The sequence below is a fragment of the Notamacropus eugenii genome, chromosome X (assembly GCF_028372415.1).
Source record: "Notamacropus eugenii isolate mMacEug1 chromosome X, mMacEug1.pri_v2, whole genome shotgun sequence".
NCBI lineage: Eukaryota > Metazoa > Chordata > Mammalia > Diprotodontia > Macropodidae > Notamacropus > Notamacropus eugenii.
In genome coordinates, this window is record NC_092879.1 from 79,000,395 (window position 1) to 79,026,849 (window position 26,455).

The following is a 26,455-nucleotide window of genomic DNA, read 5'->3' on the forward strand; positions in this document are numbered from 1 at the left end:
TTCAAACTAATGCAATTTCAATTTTATGTGTAATTTAATAATTACCCCAAAATTAATATCAAGTAGAGTGAACAAAGGGCTCCTAAATAATCCTTTCTTACATCCTCATATTTTCATAGGAGATTTACAGTATTATTGCAGCCTGGAGATTTATAGTCCCAACTCAGCATGGCTTCCTTCCTGTATTTGCCAAATTGTACTAATGCCCATAGCATTGAGTGCAAATGAAACTAAGAAAGAATAAACACTCACACAGATTTTTAAAGGTATTTAACAGCTTATTTCCCAAAAGTATTTTTATAATAATAAAAATAAAAAAAAAAAACTAGAGGTAAACTAGAGGTTCAAAGGGTTAGCTTAATGATACACTAACATACCTCCTCCCTCCCCCAACTCTTTCCTTGAACATAACTCCTTATATTTCCTTTGTTTGAAAACTGTTTAACATTTCAAACAGTGGCTATTACCTCCTTACTAGGTTTCTTGGACACCCTAAGATTACTTAGGCCTCTTATCAGCAGAACTGGAGATCTGCTGTGATGGAACTCAGACAATAGTCTGTCACATGCTCCTTTAAAATGGGAAAACTTTATTTTCAACAGAAAAGTTCCCTCAAGATTTAAATAGTACAAAATAAAATTTTAAGGATTCTAAAAAGTTGGTGTTTGCAGAGGAGAGGAAGAGGAAATTAAGGAGGATTCAAACCAAAGGAGAAATAAATTTGGTTGGCTTTCAAAATCAGGTGTCTTAATAAAAAGAGAGAAGGAATTGATGGGCGAGTTTAGCCTTCATGGTACAAAGCCAACTGCTGACTTTCCAAAGTAGGGTTTCCACTGAGTAGTGTGAGCTCTCTTGGTGGAGCCTGTGGGCCTTCCCAAGTCAATAAATCTCTAAGTCAGATGCCATTGCCATGTACATGGACCTTGCTCTCAGAACTTCCCACATTTCCCAGCTTTCCTCCCTCTATTCAATTCATTTGAATGCTGTTCCATCAACTGAATTAGATCAACAATAATTGAGCACTCAGAAAAAAAGTTTAGGGACACAAATACAAAAGACAACCAGCCACAAGGAAACAGGAAACCTAGTCCTCTTCCTCTGCTAGTCCCCAATAAGAGACAGTCCAGGTAAACATACTAAGGACACACAAAGCTCCTGCCATCTTCTGCCCAAATCAGCCAGGTAGAAGCCAGTTTGCATGGCTGGCCTGCCAAAGCTCAGTCTGCTTTAACGAGCCTGTTTCCATGCCACAGCCAACGTTCTCATGCTGCTTTGATGATATGGGTGGAACAAATTTGATTAAATAAGAAATCTTCATTGCCAGATGTGCTCACAAGTCACTGTCCATTTAGCAGTCTATCTATTTAACAAAGCCTTCCTTTTGGTATGGTGCTTATGTACAGAAATTATATGCAAATACAACACATAAAACCACATTCTTAATAAAGCTTGACATGTTCTTCAAGATGCGTTGGGGTGTGTGTGTGGGGGGTGGGGGGGAGGGGACTATGGCTTTACAGTGCTTTCATGAAAAACTGGAGAGCTGTGGGTATGCAAGTTAGCAATTTTTCTGGAGCTCTCATCCTCAAGATTCAACCTTCAGTGAAAACTGGAACTGAGTATCCAGGCCTTAGAAAGATGCCAGCCAGAAGCATACGGAGGGAATGAAGTGGTTAGCAGAGAAAGAAAAAAGAGAGGTAGAGACAGGGATGTTAGTTAAGTCAGATCATTCAGGGAACAGTGGTTGTTGGGAGAAGAAGGGTAGAGAGAAAAGGCTGAGGGTAATTAGATGTGGAGGAATTTGAAAGGAGTAAGGGTTAGAGAGAAGAGAGCACCAAGGTTCATATAGAACTTACGGGGAGATAGGCCAGATACCCTGTCACCCATTCCCAATCTCTGCAGTACTGATTGCAAATGTTTCTAGAACCTGACTGCGGAAAAGCAGAGTAGAAAAACAAGATGGCCATAACATGAGGGTTTATTAGGCCCCTCTGAACATTCAAATACAAAGTGATAAGAGAAACTATTTAACAAAGATTAAAAATTTCTTCTAATTTTGGTCCCAATCAAGGTTCAATTGCTAAGCCAAACCAATCAGACCCAGGAAAACTTAGCAATTATAGTTTATGAAAATGATTTTCCAGCTGTAACAACCTGTTGTAAGACTTTCTTAGGTATGCTGATTGCATTTTTTTTAAAGGTTACCTTGGTGGTATTTGTAAACATTGTGTAAATATTACTTCAAAATATAACCTCTGAGATAAAACAGTCTTAATGAGGTTCTATATTCCCAGCATTACAAAACCAGGACAGAGTTCTACATGGCATTCCTAACAACAATAAGGAAGGTATGACCCGCTTGCTGCTTTATATAAAAATTTACTTACTGCTCTTTTTCTAGAACACCCTGTAATCCAAGGCACAGTAAGGTTTCCTGAAATCTGTGGAAACAACAAATGGAGTCTCGGTCAGGTAGACATTGACATGGGTGGGAGGTAGATCAACATGAAAGAGAGGGGTCTATTTCCAGAGCACATCCCCTATGCCAACCAAAGTGATTCTTTTGTTTACCCCAACAGATATAATGGGCCTTCTTCATTTTAGAAGGGGTAACAAGGTCCCCCTAGAAATTTAGAAATGTTTTCAGAACATTGCATTGTGGAATTATCTGGGCAACTGAGGAAACAGTCTGGTTTTGTTTTAAATCTATACACAATAGTTATTAAAAACAAAAGCAAAAATATGGCATAAATCATAGACGTGCTCCATGGTATTGAGATAGATGATCTCAGTTTACCTTTCAGAATCATTACTGGACTAACCCTACACAAGTATTTTTTTCTGAGTATTCTTGGAATGAAATTTTGCTCAAACAGTAAAAATATCTGATAATCCCCACTCCCACCCTTCTACCAAAAAAAAGCAGAAAAAGATTATTATCCAAATGGTTATAGTTGGTAGAAGTGAGTTTACTCCTCTTCTAGGGAATGATATAATCCCTATTTTCAGAGTTTCATTAACTTCAAGAAAGTTTCAACTACAGAAAAGATCTATGAATACAGAGAAAGGGGAAGGGAAATATGGGTCTGAGGCATAACTCTTTGATGTCCAATTTCTGCAGAGAAGAACACTTCTCTAAAAAGACCTGTCACATTCGGGTGCTCAATGCTGATAAAGAGGTTTTAGATAATACCATCACCTTACTCTTACATTGGGCTTTCAGAGAGCTCAGACCACTTCAAATTTCTGCAAATGAATTGCAGTCATTTCCCATGAATGTAAAGAGACTCTGAGCTTTAATTACACTTGGTGTAGGTGGGTGAAAAGGATTCATTTGACCCATTATGGCTGCTGAGGACGAATTTCTCAGCCTACTCTCTATGGTCCCCACTGACCTACAGAAAAGCTACTGGATGCAAGTTGCAGAATCCCATTAGACAGGATAATAGTCCAACTCTGAATAGAATTTACCAATGCATCCCACCATTGTCACCTGGAAAGTGGGGGATGGGGAGAATAGCACTCAAAAGCTGGCCCCAGGGAATGTGGGCAAGTGAAGTGAGTAAACGAAAATTTATAGAGTACCTACCATGTGTTGGGCAGTTGCAGGGCTAAGCACTGGGGATACAAAGAAAGGCTAAACAAATAAGCAATCAAGAAAAGGTAAGGATAAAAGTGCTCTATTCTGTCATATAACTCAACCCCAGGACAACCTACCACTCCAACCACCTTAGGGTGCCTAGAGTACACCATCAAAGGCTGAACCAAAACTGGTCTGGATTTTTAGCCAGACAGAGCCAGAACCAAACTTTTCTCTGCAGGTGAAAGAACTGTCTATCAGGAAAAGCCATCCATTCTGATAAATTATGCTCAGGGCTGGTCCATTATATCTACCGACAAGAAAACTGCCTCTCAGAGATGTGAGAGAGTGCCTGAGTACAATAATTCAAACACTGGGAAAAAACCATTACTGTGCCTGTGCTACTAGGCCTGTGATCTGTCTTTAAGATAATAACAGGCAAATCACATTAGGCTACTCAGTAGCCATTCATTCTGCAAACAGTGAAGAGCTTACCATGGCAAAATACTGGGCTGACACTAAGGGAGACACTCAGTTTAGTTAAGACATGTTCACTTTCGTGGAGTTTACAGTACAGCAGGATGTCATGAGCCCAAAACATAATTCTAATACAAAATGTTACCTGCTTAGTACATTAGAGAGTTGCAGACCAGAGCACCTACCACATGATATGTAAGGTGTAAAGTCATTACCAACTGGGAGCATCGGGTAAAGTTTCATTGAAGAGGTAGTCTAGCTTGCATTTTAAAGCACGGTTAGGAGCTCAAATGAAGAGGGGAGAAAGAGGGCATGTTCCAGTCACACAGAAGACTAAGGGCAAAGTGAGAGACATAGGAGAGCTGAGAGCACTGTGAGGTGGGAAGGAGGACCAGTCAGTTCAGTTGGAATATAGAGTACTTGTAGGGGAGTGATCTGAGATAAGGCTAGAAAGGGAGGTGGAAAACCTAACCTACGTCTTGATGTCAGGTAAATAAGTTCGAACTTGATTAAGCAGGCAATAGGGAGTCAATGAATATTTTGGGGGGAAGAGGCACATGAGCAGATCTATGTATAAAAAGGTTATTCTGCTGGCATATGAAGGATGGGTTGAAGGGGAGAGAAAAGCAGAGTCTATGTAAAGAGGTTTTGTGAAGCTAGATGGCGCTGTAGAGAATAGAGTGTAGGCCCTGTTGTCAGGAAGACACCTTCCTGAGTTCAAATCTGACCTCAGACACTTACTAGCTGTGTGACCCTGGGCAAGTCATTTCACCCTCTTTGCCTCAGTTTCCTCATCTGTAAAATGAGCTGGAGAAGGAAATTGCAAACCACTCCAGCATCTTTGCCAAGAAAACCCCACAGGGGGTCTCAGAGAGTCTGACAAAACTGAAATGACAGAACAACAAAGACACTATCCCAATAATTCAAGCCAGTGGGAGCAGGGAGGAGATGAATGGAATATATGCTGCAGAGGTGCAATCAACTGGATTTGATAAATGAGTTAACAGAAGGGATAAGAGTGAGTTTTGAAAACCTTCCTACAAATACTCTGTCCTACCCTGCCATGTGATATCCCCAATTCTTAGACCGTTTGCATACGTGCTCAGTAAAGCAAGCTAACTAAACATAAGGCAAAAGTAATCAATAAATCAATCAATAAACATTTACCAAGTATCTACTGCGTGCCAGGCACTGTACTAATGGAAAGCAGAAAGGAAGTTTGCTGAAAGGAAAGAAATTTATATCTAGCATTCTCGAGCTAAATAAAAATGATTTGGGTTTTCAACAATTTTGGATTATCTGTACAATTGCTCCCTTCTCTTGGTGAGGCTAATTGAGAGTTTGCTATACATAATTGCTACTTAAAATACGTAAAACTAAATGAACTGCAAAAAAACAAGAACTATTGCAAGATTATACTTGAAATAATCAAAGGCATGTATATAATAAACTTGGTAATTGAATTTATATAAACAGTGACAGGGCCCATCTGTGGCTATAAAATGTGTTTCAGCGTTAAAATCAATTATGTGTAGCCAAGAAAATGGGCTACTCCCATAAGCACTGGTCACTTCCAATGTCCTACAATTTAAAAAAATGCAGATGGTAAGTCCATATGAAGTTTGGGCAGAATTAAGTCCTTCTCTTTATAAAGCAGTCATCAACAGTTACCACATAACCAACTGTCACATTCAATTGACCTTGGCTTCAGTTAACCAACAAGTATTTATTATGTACTTACCACGTTCCAGGCACTGGGCCAAGTGCTGGGGATACAAAAGAAGGAAAAAATCCCTTGCCCTCAAGGAGCTCATGGTCTAAGGGTGGGGGTGGGGGTAGGGGTGGAGAATAACATGTAAACAGATATGTATATACAAGATAAATACAGGAAAAATGGAAGGTAATCTCAGTGGGTAAGCATATGATGGTGGTGGCGGCAGTGAGAGGAGTGGGGCTGATGGAGTAAGTACAAAAAAGGACTCTTAAAGAAGACAGAATATGAGCTGAGTCTTAAAGGAGGCCAAGAAAGTCAGGAGGCAGGGATGAGGAGGGAGAACATTCTAGGCATGGGGAACAATCAGTGAAAAGGCATGGAGTCATGTGTAAGGAAGAGCAAGAAGGCCAGTATTACTTGATGCCTGGCACATAGCAAGTGTTATATAAATGTTAGCCATCGTCATCATCATCATCATTATCATAGTGGAAGGGAGCAAAGTATAAGAAAACTAGGAAGATAAGAGTCAGGTTTAGTTAAAAAAAACCAAAGAGATCCTAGAGGTAACAGAGAGCCGCTGGAGTTTATGCAGTAGGGAGATGATGGGGTCAGACCTGCAATTTAGAGAGATCACTTTGGCAGTTGAATGGAAGATGAACTGGAGTGCAGAGAGACTTAAGGGAGGGAGACCAATCAGAAGGCTACTGTGATAGTCCAGGCATGAGGTAATATGGGCCCATGACAGATTATTGGCTATGTGAATGGAAAAATGGGGAAGTATACAAGAGACACTGCAAAGGTAGAAATGACAGGACTTAGCAATATATTGAATACATGGGGTGAGAGTAAGGAGTCAAAGACAGACACAGGTTTTGAGCCTGGGTGATTAGGAAGATGGTGGAGCCTTCAATGGTTATGGGAAAGCTAGGAAGATCTAAGTTTTGGGGAGAAAGAAAATGAGTTCTATTTTAGACAAATTGAATTTGAGATATCTACAGAACATCCAGTTCACAATATCTAAAAGACAGTTGGTGATGTGAGTCTGGAAGTCAAGGGCTGGATAAATAGATGTGAAAATCATCTTCAAAGACTTGTTATTGGAACTTATGATACCTAATGAGATCACCAAGTAAGATAGTCTAAAGAGAAAAGAAAAGAGGATCTGGACAGAACATTAGGGAACACCCAAGTCCTATCTGTATTTCCATAAATTTGAGCTACAAATAAGGTGGTAGTTAAGCAGAGGGGTCAATTTTCAAAGTGCTCTGAAACAAACTACTCTTCAATTGCATACCTCCCAAACTCTGGAAGTTACATTTTCTCCTTCTCCATAGTCAGTCACCTTAGGAGGCTACACACTTTTTCCAGCAAGGGTGCCATTAGTCCAAATCTTTTGAGCCCTCCCTTCTGGAATGGTATTCAGAATGACATACACATACAGAAATCAGTGTAATTATTTTATAGTCACGAAGCATCTTGGTGTTAAACTGTGTTACTTTGCTTGGTCACATTATTCACACAAATGGGCTACACACTCATGCTAGTTTCAAAGAGGAACTCTAATCATTTGCCATTCTGGTGGAATATAAACTCCCTGAGGGCAGAGACCATGTCACTTAAAAAAAATCTCCGTATACACATTAGCAGAGTTTCTAGTATGGTATTGGAGGGTGATAAATGTTTGTTGGATGAATGGCTATATAAGCATGTTTATTACCTCCCCAAATTAGCTACTTTGAAGGGGACAGTGCCTAATTTGGATATCTGCAGTTTGGTCACAATACTTTGATAATTACACTTCAGAGAGCACTCCTTTGATCTTGGAAATTATCCAGTTGGAAAGACAATTCTGTACCTAGGTTGATTACCTCATTTTTAATATTTCAGGTCCATTTATGGAACAGGAAAAAAAGATGTTACCTGAAATATCCTTTGCATTATGTGGGGTATAAAAGTGGATATTTTATTAAGTTCCGTTTCATTAAAATGAATTTGATTAACTAAACCAATCAGCAAGATCCAACTAACATCTAACTGGGTAGCTGCTCACTGACTTTCTGCAATAAGAGATTCCTAAATCAAAGCTTTACCTCTCTGTCAGTCACAGCTTTGGCATGAGCTGGGTATTAAAACGTATCAATCACCGAAGCTTAATCTGCAGGGTTTCCTAAGCTTTGCAGAAGTGGTGTTTTTCAATCCTTAGGTTAACGAAAGAAAAAGTTCATACCTTGTATGGCACAGAGCCTGCTGCTAAGTATGCAGTAGGTACTCAATAAATGGGGGACTGATTGACTGAATTCACAGGACAACCTTGAAGTATTCACTAACTCTCACTAACTCTCACATGTTAAGGGCCCAAGAGAGGACATTATGCAAGAGATGAGGATCCCAGGGGAGGTAAAAGGACCTGCTCCTGACTGGGACCATGATGCACTAGCAGACGTTCCCTTGGGACGTTTAAAAACTGTACTTGTTCCTTCTCCCCCCACCCCATTCACTCTTTTGGAAATGAGACTTAAAAAACTCCAACAACAAATAATAGTTTCAACACCACAGCCTCTGGCTAAACAACTCACACAGTTTTAAAGCACATTAATTTTTCTTCTGTTCAGTGATCCGAAACTAGTGCCTGGGAAAGTTTAGCATCCCTGAAAGCTCTGGCAACTGACAACTAAGCTGCTTTACAGTTTTTTTCCACATGATTTTAGCAGCTGACCTTTTACAAACCACAAGAGATAGAGATCAGGTAAATTGGAATTCCATGCTGTTTCCAATGGGATTCTAAAAGAACAACACATAATATACAAACCTCATCTTAGAAGCAACTGCTAAAAATAAGAGCAAAATGAAAGGGGAACTCAACAATGCCCCATTCACAGTGACTATCTCCCTATGCATTTGTTTGAGGGGTGATAAAAAGGGATGTAAGAACTCAGAACAGCAGCCCTTCCTTAACGCATTTTATTTTATCAAATTCTCTTGGAGGATCAAATATGGCCATATTCTGTTTTCATTTTTACAAATGTACTCATCACATCATTAACTGCTGAATTACGAGCATTTTTTATTAAGCAGAAATATAGAGCCCTGAATAAGTTATAACTTTTACTCATCTAGCATCTTGTCATGGCTGTTGTTTCCCCCCAGGAAGCACATCCTCATTTGTTTTACCTAGCTTTCTCTTTGTACTCAAAGCTGGAATTTAAACAGATTTTTAAAAAAAGACCCTATAACAACAAAACACAACATGCCTGGCTGCTGTCCTAAACCTAAACGGCCTGGCAAATTCACACTGTGATTTCCTCTTTAGAGGAATAAAAACAAATAAGGATTAAAAACAGGTTTGTTTTAAGGCTGAAATATTTTGGCAAATATGGAAACAATACTGTTTTAGCAGGTATTTTCCCATTAAAAGGGGGAGAGGAGGGAAAGCTATGCTAAGATATGGTAGGCAAAATCTACTACTCCTTTTTCTCACTCCCCACCCCCAAGATTCTGAATGCTGGTCCACACCATGAACCTCCCTGTGGACCTCTTTGAGGTCTGTTCTTTTAATTTTCATCAAACAACCTCTTCTTCATGTGGACTCTGATCAAGTCTTCAGATCTGGACTTTGCTAACCTAAGAAGCCAGGGGCAAAGTTGAAACAAGGATGGGGAGGGAAAAAGATACATATCTCCTCTTCTAAATGGAGATAGGGGAACATATTTCAATAAATATGATTGACAGAGTGTCCCCAAAGTCAGTACAGTTTTAAGCTCAAAACTATTAAAGCTTGAAACTGCACTGACTTTGGAGGCACCCTGTATGGCTAGCATCTTTGCACAAAGGTTATGGAAAAAGAACCGATCAGTCCAAGCAAGTCGTGGTATGGTCTCAGGGACAGCTTCTGTGTTGGTGATGTGCATGGCCAGATGTATGATCTAGGTACATGGGTAAATGGAATCAGAAATGGAGGTGAGCTTGTGCTTGGAATGGGAAACAGAGGGGCAGCTAGACTGGTATACTGTTGCCCAGGCAACACTGGAAGAACAAGACTGTAGTCCTCTAGAGCAGAGGTGTTGGCCCCAGATTAAAATGTAATTGGGAAATATTTAACAGTAATAATAGCTAATGCTTCGACAGTGCCTCCTATATGTCAGGCATTGTGCTGGGCACTTTACATTTGATCCTGACAAACCGTGGGAGGTAGGGGTTATAATCATCCCCATTTTATAGATGAGTAAACTGAGGCAAACGGTGGTTAGGTGACTTGCCCAGGGTTACACAACCAGCAAGTGTTTGAAGCCAGATTTGAACTCAAAAAGATGAGTCTTCTTGACTCCAGGCCTAGCAAGTGCTCTCTACACTGTCACCTAGCTGCTCCAAAACAAAATACATAAAAACACAAAATAGATAATGTTAACATGTGGTTTTCAAAGTCAATATGCACCCTGCAGGGATCTGCTTCTATTTGAGTTTGACACCATTTCACCAGAATGTTGGGGGACTTAAGGGAAAACCTGCATGAGAATCATACTGGAAGAAAGGTATGGAGAAGGGAGAGTGGGGGCTGTGATCTGGGCCAGTGGACAGAACACGCCCATTGATGAGACAGAAGACCTTTCAAAAGACCAAAGTACAGCAAAAAGCAACTTTTCTGTGTGTGTCTTTGACCACATACAAAAAAGGAAGATGTGATAACAAGATGTACTTAAGTCCACAAATACTGGAGAAAGTAGGAACAGAAGACCAAGATACTGTCACTAATGAGGATGCTTTGTGTTTATAAAGTGCCTTTTAGAGGGACTCAAAGTGCTTTCTTTCCATTAGCTCATAAGATCTAATGAAATCCATGAGATGGGAAAGCCAAAATAAGAACAGCAATAATAAATCTTGAATTTATATAGCACCTCGCCTCCAAAAGCTCTAAGCTCTTCACATAGATGGTCATTAATTATTCATCTTTAATCAGCACAGTAAGCCTATCTATGATATATAGATGGTTTGACATTGAGGAGAACTGCACAGTGAGGGAAACTCCAGGGACCATTGTGACTGCAGGTCACCCCCAAAGGAGTGAACCCAGTCTAGGGAAAGCCTAAGGCAGCTCCAATATGGAACATCCCTAAGCCAAGGCATCCTGTCACAAAGAGTTGGCTCTGAGGCCTGTTGAGGATTATTGTTTCTGAAGCTGACAGAGTGGGATTAAGGCAGATCTGATACCAACCTCTCTGGCTCCTTTGGATGTCTTACAATCTGAACCTAGCATGGTACACTGGAAAGAATGTTAGACCCAGAAGCAGGAGAGATTTGAGATTGAATCCTATCATGAACAGGGACTATCTCTGGGACCCTGGACAAGTCATTTGACCTCTTTGAGCCTCTCAGTTTCCTCATTTGTAAAGTGGAGGGAATAATGACTGGAGTCCCTACCTCAGGATTGTTGAGAGACTCAAATGAGATAATGTATGTTTCCCAAGAAGGATTGAATATTATGCTCAAATATGATTAAATATTTTAAGGGTAGGGGGAGGAAAGAAAAGTGTGGTTCTGGGTGGTTCTAATTACACAGATGATGCAGCCATCTACCCATCCACCCATTCAACAAACGTTTATAAATGCTGTCTGTGTGCAAAGCATTGTGTTCTGGGAACATGGCAGAGCCAGGAGATACATCTACAGCTCTGGGTACTGTCTTACATACCATAAATACTCATTATCTATTCAAAATTACATTAGCTGTCATATAACAAACAGAAAGGTGTCTGGCACCTTCCTCATCAGATTTCATAGAACTTAAAACTAGCAGAGTATTTAGAGATCATTCAGCCCAACTATCTCATTCCCAATAAAGCTAAGGTCTCCTGGGGGTCAGGATAGGACACCTGGTGATATAGTGGCTCTGAGTTTTAGTTTTTTTGTATATAAACACTGAAGAAGAAGAGGGATAGAGCGGCTTTTCCTCACTAGGACTAGGAAGGCAACCTGACTTCATAACACAGGCAGGAACTGCCTGGCATCATCTTAGGTACAGATAGGCATCATGTCTACAGCAGGAAGGCGTAATTCTGAAGCAGCTTCGGGGCAGCTCTAGTTTCTGACCTAGAGAACGAGGGAATCCACGGCCTAGTGTATTAGAGAACATCAGAGATGTAGTTAATTAGCAAATAAACTAACAAAGTAGCAGGAAAAAAGATCCATTTTGGGCCTTGGTGTTGCTTTAATTTGTATAATTTCCCATATATTTATGTTCTTACATAAAATAGTCTAATAGTTATTTTGGTGGCTTTCTGGAGCGGATATCACTAGCTTCTTAACCATCAGCCCTCAGGCTCAGCCCTCAAGACTGAAATCACCTTGGTATTGTATCTGAACAAAACACCCATCCATCTGGTGGTAAGCATCTAAATTGCAGGCATAGGCCTTATTAGAGCAAGGTTCTTAATCTTTTTGTGTGTGTTCTGGACATCTGTGGCAGTTTGGTGAAGCCTATGGATCTCATTTCAGAATTTTAAAATTTTTAAATGAATAAAAATAGATTACAAAAAATAGCATTACAAAAGAAACCAGTTTTATTGAAATATGGTTATCAAAAAAAAATTTCCTCAAAAGTTCACAGCTCCCAGGCTAAGAACCTTTGCCTTAAAGGAACAATCCAAGTTAAAGAGGATGTAGGTAGCTAATTCAATCCAATTTTAGTGACAGAAAGCACTGTACTTCCCATAAGGCTGCCACCATTTCCTGAAAAATCAACCTCATTTCAAACCTTATGGGAAACCTGCCAAGGTGTTAAAATGACCATCTTCAATGGAAAAAAAAGTCAGCATTTCTAAAAAGGGCAAAGGAAATACAGGATTCTCCAGGATATGACACCAAAACACCAAGCCTTAAAGGAAAAAAAACCACAAACTTCAAGATTTCTCCAAACTATGAGATACTTGCCCCAAGTCTCAATCTGAGGAATAATCAAGAGTAAAGAGACTTTGATACTTAAATGTAGACTTTGGCCAGAAAACCTGAACACACAAAAAACCCCCAAACAAACAAAACTTGCAAATTACCTGGTAATTATTTTGGTTTTGTGATAGCCTCAATTGGTTTGATGATACAAAATGGGGAGAAAAATGACTTCGTGATGGATTAGCACTGCTGTACAGTGTACTGGATGGTGTATGCAATGAGGTCCGTGGTGCCAAGTGGTAGTCTCTATGATAGAGTACATTGTCAGGCAAGTCTCTGGCATTCACCAATTGTGAATTTGCCATACTTCTCCCTGGTCCAGGCAAAGTTGCACTTTGGTTCTCAGCTCGAAGGGAACTGCCTTCATAAAACCTTGAGTAGTTTGGGATCTGGGCTCCCATCAAGGCCAACTCTTCTTCTCTGGCATATTCATCATCAACATCACCTGTCTCCATTGCAATGGACAGGAAATTCCCTTCTGCTGAACTAGGCTTGTATGTGGTGTGCCCTCCAAGCATTTTTTGTGGATAGTCACTAACGGCCAGTGAAAACACTTCCCGGATTTCCAGGTTTTGGGCACTACAGTAAGGGTCTCTGACACCTGCCCTTTGTCCAGATGAGCTGTGTGGTATGAGACTTGAATGCTCAGGCTTATATGACCTTTGACCCCCCATGGGTTCTGTTTTGCAAGGTCGGTGGCATGCCGTTGACTTTTGAGGTAATGGCATTTCAGCAGCTTGGACTGAGGCACCTCCGTAGTTTTTCTTGGCCTGGTTATATACGGGGTTTCCAGCATTTAGTACGCTGGTCTGTCTTGACAAAATAATCGTTTTTTCACCCAGGAGCAGTGAGGCATTTTTACAGTGTGCCATTTGCCTCTGCACAGGAACATGCAGCTGAAATTCAGGCTCATTTTTCCCCAAGGATCTCTGAATGGGGATTTTATGAGTTTCTGCCATTTGAACATTTGTCTGTTTGGTGGATCCTTGCCTACTGGAAGAACTAGCTGGGCTATAGATACCAGTCACTATGACATCATTGTTAGAGGTCCAAGAGGATTGTTGGCTTGGGGGTCGAGCAACATTGACATTGACAATGTTTCTGACGGCCATGTCTGGGGATGCTTGAGGGGTACCAGGTATAGTCCCTGGGGTTAAGGATCCAGACTCTGCATTCTTGCTGCTCATTTTTCTTCTCTTGTTGCCAACCCAAGTCTGGAAAGACAAAAAAGTTCACATGAAAAAACCCAAATCCTAACAGCTCACCAGCAAGCCTCAATTTTTAAATAACAAATTGTGTTCACATTTCCCATCAGACCACTTTTAGCTAAAAGATAAGAGGAGCCAAATGAAAGACCTCTCCAAAAATTAATTATGATCAAAGTATAGACAGATACTTGGTAGACACTCCAAACCTTTCTCCAGAGAATACTGTACCATCACCCTTCCCCATAGCATACAGCACCTAACCTTTACACAAGGACAGTGAAGATGTTTTATAATGGCCAACCTTCAACAGCATTGTGCTTTGATTCTTTCTTTGTAAGATTTACTTGATTTTTTAAAAATGGTAATTATACTAGATAGAAAAACCAATGCTACTCTGAAAAGGAGGGTAAGAGAATAGAAGCGCCGCTGGACCTGAAGCAAGAGAGACCTAGACTGGATTGCTGGCAGCCCCACTTATTGGACAAGCAACACTAAACAATTTTTTGAACTTTACTTAGCCCCAATTTCCTCATCTGTACAGTAAGGATATAGAATAATATTACTGTATTACACAATAATGTTGCTATGATAAAATGGACCAGCTTTGGTATAAAGAAGACCTGCTCTCAAATCCTGCCTTTGAGACCTACTAACAGTGTGATGTTGGGCAAATCAACATCTCAGAACCCCCCCTCCCCCAACTCTCTAAGACTAAGTGACAGAGAATTTGTGGGTTGGTTATTGGTAGAGGAAGTTGCCACACCTGGAACTCCTGGTAACAAAGAAATAAAGACATTCAGGCCCCAGATGATTATTCCCTGCCTCCCAAGGGGGTAGCATAAAACACTGAGTGCTAGATAACTGTGGTTTAGTATTGGCACGACCTGAAACATCACTGTTATTATTGTGACCGTTGAGAAATTCTAGACAGAGACGCCTGTGCTTTGATCATTAGCTTATGTCCAAATGAAGACAATGTCAAGGCAGCTATGCTGGGTTCAAACTCATTCTAACTGAGCTGAAGCAACGAGCAGGAGAAAAGCCTCTGGCATAATACAGCTGAATACTAGCAGCTATGTAAAGTCCTCATCTGAAAGCTGAGGGATTGGGGATGAGGGGATGAGATAAACTCAAAAATCTTGAAAATTCTGGGATCCTATAAATCTTGCAAGGGCTGAGATAGAGCAAAACCATTATAAGAAGAACAAAACTTCCATTTTAATCCGGACTCCTATTTAAATAGAAATATATATTAAATTGTATTGGTATTTAGCAACCACTTAGTCATTTCTCAAATTTAGAAAATTAAGCATGGACACCATGCTGCATATTTACATTCATTTGACAAATAAATGATAAGTAGTTCTCAGTGTCTACATCTGTAAGATTGAGAGGTTGAACTAGATTATCTCTGTGGTCCCTTCTAGCTACAAGTCTTGAGATTAATGAAACATTCTAATAGGAAAGTCTCTTCCCTGAAGCATTCCCTGATCCTTCCCAGCTTAAAGTGTCTTTTTCCTCTCCAAACAGTCCTAGAGCAGTTTGTCTGGCTCCCTTCTTTCCCCTAACACATCCTATCTTGTATAATCCTTATCTAGGGTCCATGTTGCATTCCCAACCCCATGACCTCCCTCCTACAACCTCCCACCAAGCTCCTTAAGGACAGAGATTGTATGATTTTTTTTTCCTTTCTGTATCTACAAAGCCTACCATAGTGCCTTATACTAAGTAGGCACTGAATGTTTATTAGAAGAATGAAAGCTACATCATTCTCTAAGAAATTCTGAAATGGTTAAGTCTAATCTCTTGGTGAGAAGTTTTGGAGCAAATCTAATCCCCACTCCATTCCCTGCCTCTCCACCTCCTGAAACACCGTGTTTTTACCATGCAAACTCGAATTGGGGACATGCAGAATAGCCTGAATGTGCTGTAAACTTAAGGATTATTTTGTATTGTGTTACACTGGAGATTTGAACAAGGCATATGACAAAATCTAAATTATATAAATACCCCAAAGAGCTAGAAAACTTCCCCAATTAGGATAAATCAGAAAGTAGGGGGAAAAAAGATTTCCAAGCAGCCAAAAGACATCACAAAAGCCCATGCACTAAAACTCATGCATGTGCTCACAAGAAATTCTCTCAGGTCCTCACTTGGAGCTTCCTTCCTATTACTTTACACATAATTCTAACGAGCCTGGTTTTTTGGCTTAACAAACCCACAGTAGATTAGAGGTGACATTTCAGAAGGTTGGGGACATGGGCAACTATAGACAAAGCAAGAAGTGATATCTGACAGCTTGACAAAGGAGGGTGGGGGGGGGGGGAACTCACTATCAGAAGCGGACAAAAGAATTCAAAAAAGACCACAGTCCGTGGGGGCCATGGAGTGTGGAGGCAAAAGGCCCTAACACACTAATTGGCCTGGAGGGCGTCACTTTTCCACAGCAGTGTACTGTGATTGATGCTCATGGTGATGCCTTTGAGTCATCAAGGAAAGGTTAAATGATGGTCAATATCCTCCGTTTGAGAATGCAAGGAAATGGGAAACACAGTTTAGGAAGATCTCTTTCCAAAATGGTTGACATAAAAAAAAGCAAACAATTCATATGTGAAGAAGTAAATCCTCAGCAATCCAGAATGACTCATTCCCCCAGGGTTCTGTGTAAGCCAAGGTCTAACTGTTATTTCTATAGGAAAAAAAAAAGTTTAGGAGTCAACAACTCAAGCATGTATGTTTGATATACACTGTTCTACTGTACAAATGTTCTATTGTTCTGAGATGAACAAATGGGTCAAGTGATAATATTAGAATCTTGGTTAAGAGCTGACAAAGCTACACTGAGCACAACACAAAGGCGAAATTTATCTGATGTTGACCCTTCATTTCCATACAGATCTCCTTAAACTCAACTTGATGCTTAGCAACTTCCTCTCAGTGACCCTCTTCCTCTTCTCTCTTCCAGTCTCACACTATATTTATTCTCACTCTACTGGCCCAATGCTTGGAAGTCTTCTTTCTATAGGAAATGTTGTTTATGACATTACGATCTGGAGTTCTTTGGAAAAGGGGTGCTGCGAATCAAACGTATAACCACCTAAAGAAAGGAAATAAAACTCTCTCTCATCTGGAGCACAGAGAACTTAGCAAAGGCTTGGATAGAGGCCTGACATAGCTCTCTCTCTTCACCCTGGGCTGGAAAAATTGCCCAACTTCTGTTGCAGCATGGATTAGAAAGTATTCATTCTTGTATTCTTTACACTAGCTTGGAATGGTGAGCATGCATAAACTTTACAAATTTTCTAATGCTTTGGTTCAAATTTTATTTGTAATCTTATGTTCTAGGCATCGATTTTCTTTATTCCCATTAAGTCCACTCCTTGTTTTGGCATCAGCAACAGCACAATTCCACATCTTTGTATTTCAACACACTCTCAATTTTCAAGCACAAAAAAACCAAGTTATTAGAGGAAGATTGCAATGAGCAATTGGAAATATGAAAGCTAAGAGTCTATCATACAACTGCCTGAGAACACTTTTTACATCAAAGTAACAGGAAGATAAAAGGGGGGAAAAACAAAAGGAAGTCACACTTCAAAAATGAGAATTTGATCTGACAAAATGGAATCTCATCAACCTGAGCTACAGTTGCTCATTCTTCTTTATTAAATACCCTAAACACAACCAAGAGGAGGCTTGTAGAATAGCCACTTTTTCCAAATGATTTCTTTTATTCTTTTATCTTTTTTTAAAACAACTTTGAGGTTAAGTCAAAGTATTCAACACTGAACTACCCAGGGAATACATTTTTGGTCCTCACATAAATCTATTTTGGTTGAAGGTTGAGCTCAGCAAACAGGAAAGCTCTGTTCTCAATTTGTCTTTCCAATGATTAGTGATACAAATCCCTATTTGAAAGGAACATGGGCTCTGAGTGAAGGAAATGTACTCTCCAAAGTATTCTTCTTAAAGATTTCTATCTTTAAATTTCTTTGAAGAGGTTCCACAGAAAAGTACATTAGATAACAAGACTTACATTCTCTCTCCCAATTTACTCCAAAAGAATGTCAAGGCTAAGAAATCTGCTACTCTTGGTGTCAGGAGGAAGGTGAGCATGTGCCAACAACTATGAAAGGATCTATGAATTCGAGATCTCCCTCCAACTAAACCAGAACATTGAGGCTTTTTAGTGTGTGCATTACTTCAGTCTCTCCCAAATGGCTAATAACTGTGATTTTGATAACTCAACTGCTCTGGGTATGAAAGCATCATTCACGTTGGAATGCCACATCTTTCTGGGAATATCCCACTCATTCAACTAACCTGATGAAATGAATATATATATATATATGTATTATAAAACTAAAAACAAAAAAAAATCTTTCTCTAAATCAATAAATGTCCCTGTCATGGATGCCATTTGATTACATCAGGTGTACAGACTTCCTGGGAGGTCTATATCCAAAGAACAGGTATCACTGTGTCAGGCACATCTGGGGCTCCTCAGATAATTGAAATCAATCTCTAGGAAAAGGTCAAATTTCATTAAAGACTTAATGATGACTGAAGAGAAAGAAGCAACCCTTAAGAAGTTCATTTATTTGATGGACAGGGGCCTTCTTCAAGATCTACCCACCCCACCCCCACCCCAACAAAGACTTTCATGCTCCCAAGACATTCACAAGAATATCAATACAGATTACAGATGGAGCGCTCTTGCTACCAAAATGAGCATTAAGTTATACCAGGGAAACTAAGTTGTTGAGAAAGTTAGTGCCTTCATGCCCAGCAGTTGTTTTCACGTTAAACAAATATCATTTGTTATGAAATGATGTCAATTCAAGGGTGGAAGACCTCTGTACTTACCCTGACTACACTGAAGTCCAGCTTAGTTTCTTGCGCACACTGTAATATGAGCTGAAAGCAATTTTTACTTTGATTTGTCATCCCATTTTCATAATAACGCTGCAAAATCCTTTGTTGCTCTACAGTAAATACCGAACGCAGATTCATCTAAAAATAAAAGAAGATACTCTGAACATTGGAAGCAATCGTTTGAGACGGACGAATTTGCAGGCTCTCATTTATCTGGACAAGTTCAAGCTACCAAGCTAAAAGGCTTTTCTCAATGAATTAATCCCCACTAAAGGGCAATAAGTTACTTGGGCTATGGGGAGACAGCTCTTGCTGATAAAATGCACATCAGGTGAAGACTTATTGTATTTGTTCAGAGAAAGTATCAACTTAAAAGGCTGCCAAATAAATGGAAAGTCCTTATCTGGTTAGTTTAAGGTACAAAAAAAATAAAACACATAAAGCTTCTTTTACTGAAAGCAATATACATACACGGCTAGTAAAACTTGGCATGGTTATAACCATCCTTGGTCAATTCTCACCAAGCCAGTAGCTGTTCTTGGTCAGGCAAAGACAAGCAACATGTCTGACAGATATCTGTCTTACAACCAGAAACAAACCAGCATTTTTATTTTCCCTTTTTTTCTGGGAGTAAAGCGATCCTTTGGGGGGAAACCAAAATACTCTCCTTTAAAGCTATAATGTTTATGGAAATAATGTCAAATAATCTGGCAGGTATGAGGGGGAGGCTCCCTGTTCTTTCACAGCAGTGCTAACCAATGTCATGATTTTGATGCCTATATAGCATAGAAATCAAAACCCCAAATCATGTGCATTCAGCTGAAAAGAAGCCATATCCAATCTACACCGCTTCAGGTTAAATTAACACTGGGTCTTAATTAGACAGCAAGAAAAAACAAATCATGCTTCCTCCTTCTTGCACAACAGGCTAGATGTTTTAATCCTAAGGTTAAAACAACTGCAGGCTTGCCACTGAGAGATGGCAGGGCCATCTTTCAGAACAGGTGCCTTCTACTTGTACATTTCAGAAAAGGTAACAATTCCTAGGCTCTGGCTAAGGCAATCTCCAGATCTTTCTTAGAGTGGTCACAAAATGAAAATTCCTAAAAGCAGGCAAGCCTTTCTTAAGCAGAATGGATCATAAAAACCAGAAGAAAGGGGGGGGGGGGGGGGAAACTAGCTGAACAATCTCGCAAAGAAACAACAAAATATTATAGCCAAACCCAAAGGAAGTCTCTTCTGGCAACCATAGATAGAGACCACCCAGTGCTCAGGCATGTGAACTGAAATTGATTTCCCCTTCTCCAAAGGTTTCAAACAATAAACCAGTCCAGTGAAGAAATGAGAAAGGACCCACACTGCCTGCTACTCCAGCACCTAAGAGTGTAACTGCCTTCCTTCTTTACCCATGCAGATATCTCCAGGAGGGGTATACTGGGAGGAAAGTAAAGGGGTGAGGTTACAAAAAAGGGAATACAGTTGGTTCCCTGCCCTGTATGGGCCTGGTGAGTTCAGAAACCCAAGTGTCCATCTGTTTCATGGCGGTGGGGGGTGGGGGGGGTGTCTTCTTAAGGTCCTTTGTATGCCACATAAATGGATTTTCCAGGGTTTTGGAGTCAAATGGCCATGGCAGCAGCCACAAAAGCAGCTGCTCAACACCACTATGCCATCTCTGAGAATCCTAACTTTGTTCTATCCCCAGCAGGGATGGGAGATAAGAGATCTGGTGTGCCAACATGGTGGCCTACCTCTCCTGGTCTGACCAAACTGCAGGATCATCTAGCCATCAGGAGACCCCTTGATGACAAAGGTACCAACTGACTTGTTTTAGCAAAAACTTTTCTGTTTGTTTTTATAAAATATATTCACTTCAGTAGGTTGTTCAAGTGAGTGGGGCTTGTGGTTTTCCAATGAAAACGTTCTAGTTTACACATGGAGCAGTGTAGTTGTGTTTTTTGGGGGGCTGGCTAGAACCGGTTCAATTTGACATACATTTATTATGCACCAGAAGCATGCAAAACAGTTTACAAGACACTGGTGGGGATACATTCCATTTAAATCATGGTGGCCAATTTGGATTCATGGCAGGCATTTATTTTCTGCTGCAGCTTTGCCCCTCCCTTTTGGGGCAGTAACAACAGCACAAAGACCAGGAGTGGAGGGGGATGGACAACACCTAGGTGGGATAGCACCTGTCCAAAGTGGGGGGGGGGGTCTTCCAATTGGCATGACTCCAGGAAAATAATGGGGACTTTCTCAATTCTGAGGCCAGTCTCACAGATCCCAGCAGGTTCTCCATTACTGACACTATTAGCTAAACACAGCGGCTCCAGCTCTGGTAAAAGACAACACTGTGACCTTTTCCATTTTCTCCATAAATTCAGTAGCATCAGCAGGAAGGCCACTTTGCTCAGGAGATCTATTATTTATCTTCCAAATTAAAGGAAGCTAATTCTTTCCCACAACAACTAGATAACCCTGCAAGAACAAGATAAGTTGTCATTATCTTGGGCAGTGAGGAAGCAAGATACCCAACTGCTCAGCGAAGTTCTTCATCAACAGCATGAAAAGTTCCTCCAATCCTACTCTTACAGGTGGGATTCTTATTTATTAGAAGCAAAAGAAAAAAAGCATGTTGGGGATTCCATAAACATTAGACCATATAGGAAAAGGAAAGGGAAAAAAACATTAGTAACTAAATAATGAAAGATGTGTTATGTCTTCAAATGAGTCAGGAGGCAGACCATGTCCTTGGTCTAACAAGCAGGACTCCTTTCTATAGGGGGCTCTAGCATGTATAATCCCCTGGAGCTCAATTCTGAAGAGGAGGGCAAAGAGCATTCCATATCATTGCTACAAAACAAATACCTCTTCTCCTCTCTGAGACTTAAGTTTCCTCATCAATACAGATGGACAGCATCATCTTTCCAACCTGTCTCACAAGGCTATGCAGAAGATTGAAGGAAATGATGTATTCATTCAACAAATATTTATTTAGCACCTACTGGGTACATAGCACTGTGTTGGGTTCTGGGGAAAGAGACAAAGTTTAGATAAGATATGGCAAAATTTACAGTCTGGAAAAGGGATAAGCCAAAACCAGATGATGATAATATGCAGCAACTGTGTTACTTAGATGCAAAATCATTTGGCAAATTAAGGTTTTTTCCTTACTAGTACTATTATAACAACTGAATCTTTTCCTTGCTGTACTACCATCTTGTAATTGTTGAGTTCCTGAGTTAAGTGGCAAAAGCTAAGAAAAAGGTGGGCATAGTAAATGAATGGGAATAGTGCTAAACTGGGTATAAATTCATATGAATTTACTGATTTAGCACTGGCTTAGCACAGTGCTCGGCACATTGCACATGCTAAATGAATGGCAGTTGACCAGCTGACTGATTTATATAGCACTTCAAGGACTGCAAGGTACTTGAAATACATTACCTCCCTGGAACCTGGCAATCCTATTAGGGAGCTGCTATGACTATTATCACCCCCATTTTACAGATGAAAAAACTGAGGTAGAGAGTCAATGACTTGCTCACAGCTAGTGACTGAAGTGGGAATCAAGTCCACATCCTTCCTGATTCCAAATCCAGTTTTCAATCCATTGAATGAATCAGAACTAAGTCCTAACTCTGGTCTTGCTGTTACACAGTGATTTCAGGTATTAAACCACTGCTCTTGACCTCACTTGCCCCCTGAAATAAAAAAAGAAGGCAATTCCTCCCTACACAGGTTTACATGATATAATGGCTTGAGTAATTTTTCCTTCTTAGGAGAGAATGGAGCCTCTCTAGAAAGCTAGTCTTGAGGTACAGGTCACTTACTACCTTTCTAACTTTAAGGAAGTCATTTAACGTCTCTGGATTAGATGACCTCTTACATCCCTTTCAAAGCTAAATCTGGGAGCTTGTGAACACTCTGTGTAATTGCTTTGAGATTACCTCATACCTATGCCCCTTGAAACTCTAGCTACTCAAGTCAAGAGAGATGCACTGTGTACAGAATCTTACTCTAGAGCAAAGAGTGTCACGATTCCAGTCTAAGCAGAGACACTTCAGCACCCACAATATTTCCCCTCTTTATGGTGAGAGCAGTACTTCAGTAGAGATTTGTCGAGTATTACCATTTTTTAAACTGTGGGAAGCTAGATGGTCTAGTGGATAGAGTGCTGGGCCTGAAGGCAGGAAGACATCTTCTCAAGTTTAAATCTGGCCTCAGACATTTAATAGTTGTGTGACCCTGGGCAAGCCACTTCACCCTGTTTGTCTCAGTTTCCTCATTTGCAAAATGAGCTGGAGAAGAAAATGGCAAACATGCAGATGTAAATGGCAAACTCTAGTATCTCTGCCCAGAAAACCCCAAATGAGGTCAGGAAGAGTCAGACATGACTGAAAAACAACTGAACAACAATCACTGCATTGGGGGCAGTGGTGTTTGAGTATGACAATGAATTTTCCTGGGACATTCCAAGAATCCAGTTATTTTCACAGCTTTGCCCTGAAAGACAGACACTTATCCTGTTGACAAATGAGTCCCAAGCTTTAAGCCATGGATTTTAAGTCCTGACAGTACAAGGTCACTGAAGAGCTAGGGTCATTCTTCATCAGAGCTAATATGGCTACCGAGACAAGTTTCTACCAACGTAAATTCTCCATGTAGCTTGGATCGAAAGTAAACACTGTTCATCTCCTGCCCCAAAGTGTCATTATCTGGGACTTAAACTGCTGGGGAAATTCACCCTGGAGCTACATGCAATGAAGAAATAACTGCTCTAATAATTCCCAGAGATAGTTGGTACAATATCTGTACTTTATGAATGAAAGGTGGCATAGAAATATGAAAGCAATATACTACCAAGAAGAGTACTAGCTCCTCCCCTATCCAGAAACTATAATTAATGTTCATAAGGATATGTGAGCCTTCAAGAAAAAGATTCAATTATGTTTAGTAGGTCCTATTTAAGAAAGCTAAAAGGATGTGTAATAAATCCAATCATTAAAGTGCCCACTGCGTGCCAGGCACTGTGCCACATGCCCTCAAGGAGCTTACATTCTAAAGGAGAGAACATGGAAATAACTTGGTACATACAAGATACATGCAGAGCAAATGGAAGGCAATCTGAGAAGCAGAAGAACTAGCAGTGGGGGGACCAGGAAAAGGCTCCTGTAGAAGGTGCCCACAAGCTGCTTTCTAGTGGAAGTCAGGGACTTGAGGTAGAGGCAAGAAAGAACATTCTAGACATGAGGAATAACTTCCACTCAAAATGGCCAAAATGTTTTAAAGTTTGGTGTTTAAAGGGCTGAATGGATGTAAAACACATCATAAGCTATCCTGAAAATCTGCCTCCCCGGAAAGACTCGATCCCCAAGGGATCATGAGGGCATGGCCTTTACTGACTCAGGTAAACTGATGGTAAGGAGCAGAAGATTTAAAGCTAAATTATTGAGACTGCCCCACCCCCTCCTTCTACCATGTAAATAATGAAGACTAGAGAGTTAAAAGTCTTATTGATAAGGTCATACAGTTTGATCAAATGATGCAGAATTACACAGAGTCCAAATAACATGTCAAGCATGCAGTAGTAGCATGGTCAAGAGGTTTGTAGAATAGTAACGCCAGTAAATGGAGTATTTTTCTGTTCAGCTACTCAGGAGATAGGAACCCTGTGGCCTAGAGGACATATAAGTGCGGCCCTTTGAATACAAACTTCATGTAACAAATTCTCTTAAAAGATTTGTCCTGTGAAGTTTGGATTCAGTCAAAGGGCTGCACTTGAAGACCTAGAGGGCCACACGTGGCCTTGAGGCCACAGGTTCCCCACCCCTGGAACATTTTCCTTTATCAAGTTTTTGTTTGAAAATGTCCTGTTCATATAATCATTTCTACAAGGTCACAAAATAAGAAAAACCTAGGATGGATGGTACATACTATAGCAGATTCCCAAAGATTAAATAAACTTTAGTTTTATTTAGCTCTGTGTACCATTCCTTAGAGAAGAGTATGATCTCAACTTGTAAAAGGTAATATCAATGCACTTTGATTTAGGCTGGGACAAAAATGGGCATGATATTCTGTGAATCTGAAGTTTCCTCTGTAAATAAAACATTAATATTTTATCCTTATGGCTGTTGGCATGGTGAGAAGAATCTGAGGAGTTAGATGCATATTCTACTTACTGACCTAGGACCTGGAGCACCTCCTTAGGCCTCAGTTTCCTTGTCTGTAAAAGGAGGAGGAAGGGGTCTCGAGGGTCTTTAAGGTCCCTTCCAGCTCTGGGTCTAGGATCCTATCATCCATACTCATACTTGGAATATTTGGTAAAATTATGGCATACTTTAAATTTGTGATTATTAGATGTCCACCCATGCCCACATAATGAGGAGAGGTCAAAAGGGGCTTTGATGTGAGGCTCCACTAGCCAAGCATCTTCTTTTTGGTGACCTTTCCAGGCTATTATGACTGCCATGCTCTTGCCGTTCTGCCCCCCTTCTCCAGGGGCCTACCTTTTCACCCAATCCCTTTGGGCCAGGGTTCTCTAGTGTGACTAGACCCACATGGTGAAACCATTAGTCTTAGGCTACCATTCCTCAGTTCTTCCCAGTAATGGCATTATCAGTGTGTCATTTTCTTCAGAAAGGCAACAAAAGGCAGAAAAGACTTTCTGATGGTATTTTGTAAATGATTTAACCTTTTAAGATATTATGAAGGCAATAAATCAACATTAAGTTTCACTGAGGGAGAGTGCAGTATGATAGAGTGTTAGACTGGGAGGGAGGAAGATCTGGGTTCTAATCTTGCCTCTAGCTGCATGACTTTGAGCAACTTAGCCTTGCTGAGCCTTGGTTTCCTCGTCTGTAAAATAGAGATACATACAAAATCTATTTCACCAGGTTGTCAGGAGGTTCAGATAAGAGAATTGTGTAAAACTTTACAAGCCTTAGAGCATTATACCTAAGGGTCAGCTTTCATAAATGTCATATAATGACCATGTTCTTTAAGAATCTTTTGGAAAGATCTTTTCTTGCGTGTGAGAACATTCTGATCAAAGCTTCTCCTGAGAAATCCAAATGAACAAGTCATTCTGGACAGTCAAGCTTTCCAGACAGCAGAGGAGTCACCTCTGTTAGCACTCGAGCTTTTGTTTCATCCATTTGGTGTAGAAATCTTTCCCAAAAAGTAGTCTATACTTCCTACCTTCTTTCATGGAAGATATTGAACAAATTTTCTTGATGATTCAGAATTATAATCACAGAACTACAGACTGTAAAAGCTTTGTTAAATCCTCTCACTTGACAGATAAGAAAACTAGCCTTGAGGGGGTAAAATGACTTATCCAGAGTCATAAATCTAGGAATTAGGGTTAGAAGTAGGGCAAGGTAAGGATTTAAGTATCCTGGCTAGGTGCTTTTTCAATGATTAGATCAAACTATAATACAGGGAATGACTCAGGATCTGCCCTGCAAATACTCCAAACAGGCAGAGTTTCATTTTATGCATATATACATAATGCATATGTACATGCATATACACACATATACATATATGTATGTATGTATATGTATACACACAAATATATACATATGCATGTATACATATACATTTGCAATCTCTTCCCTTACTGGCATCTTTTGACTTTTCAGTGGGTTTATC

At 40.2% G+C, this 26,455-nt stretch overlaps 1 protein-coding gene across 6 annotated transcripts in view; it reads right to left on the minus strand.

Annotated features, from left to right (window-relative positions):
- Window positions 1-26,455, minus strand: part of HDX (highly divergent homeobox) — a 102,092-nt gene that overhangs the window by 53,906 nt on the left and 21,731 nt on the right. For 4 of the 6 annotated variants that reach the window (XR_011971234.1, XR_011971235.1, XM_072626896.1 and 1 more), the window contains exons 2-4: window positions 18,788-18,934; window positions 12,815-13,927; window positions 2,388-2,441 (exon numbers count right to left, since the gene is read on the minus strand). Coding sequence is in view for 4 of the 6 variants with exons in the window: in XM_072626896.1 (XP_072482997.1) it covers window positions 2,388-2,441; window positions 12,815-13,927; window positions 18,788-18,934 (1,314 nt within the window). In the remaining 2 variants the exon portion in view is untranslated. The remainder of the gene's footprint in view (window positions 1-2,387; window positions 2,442-12,814; window positions 13,928-18,787; window positions 18,935-26,455) is intronic. The other 2 variants (XM_072626897.1, XM_072626898.1) reach the window with 2 other exon arrangements.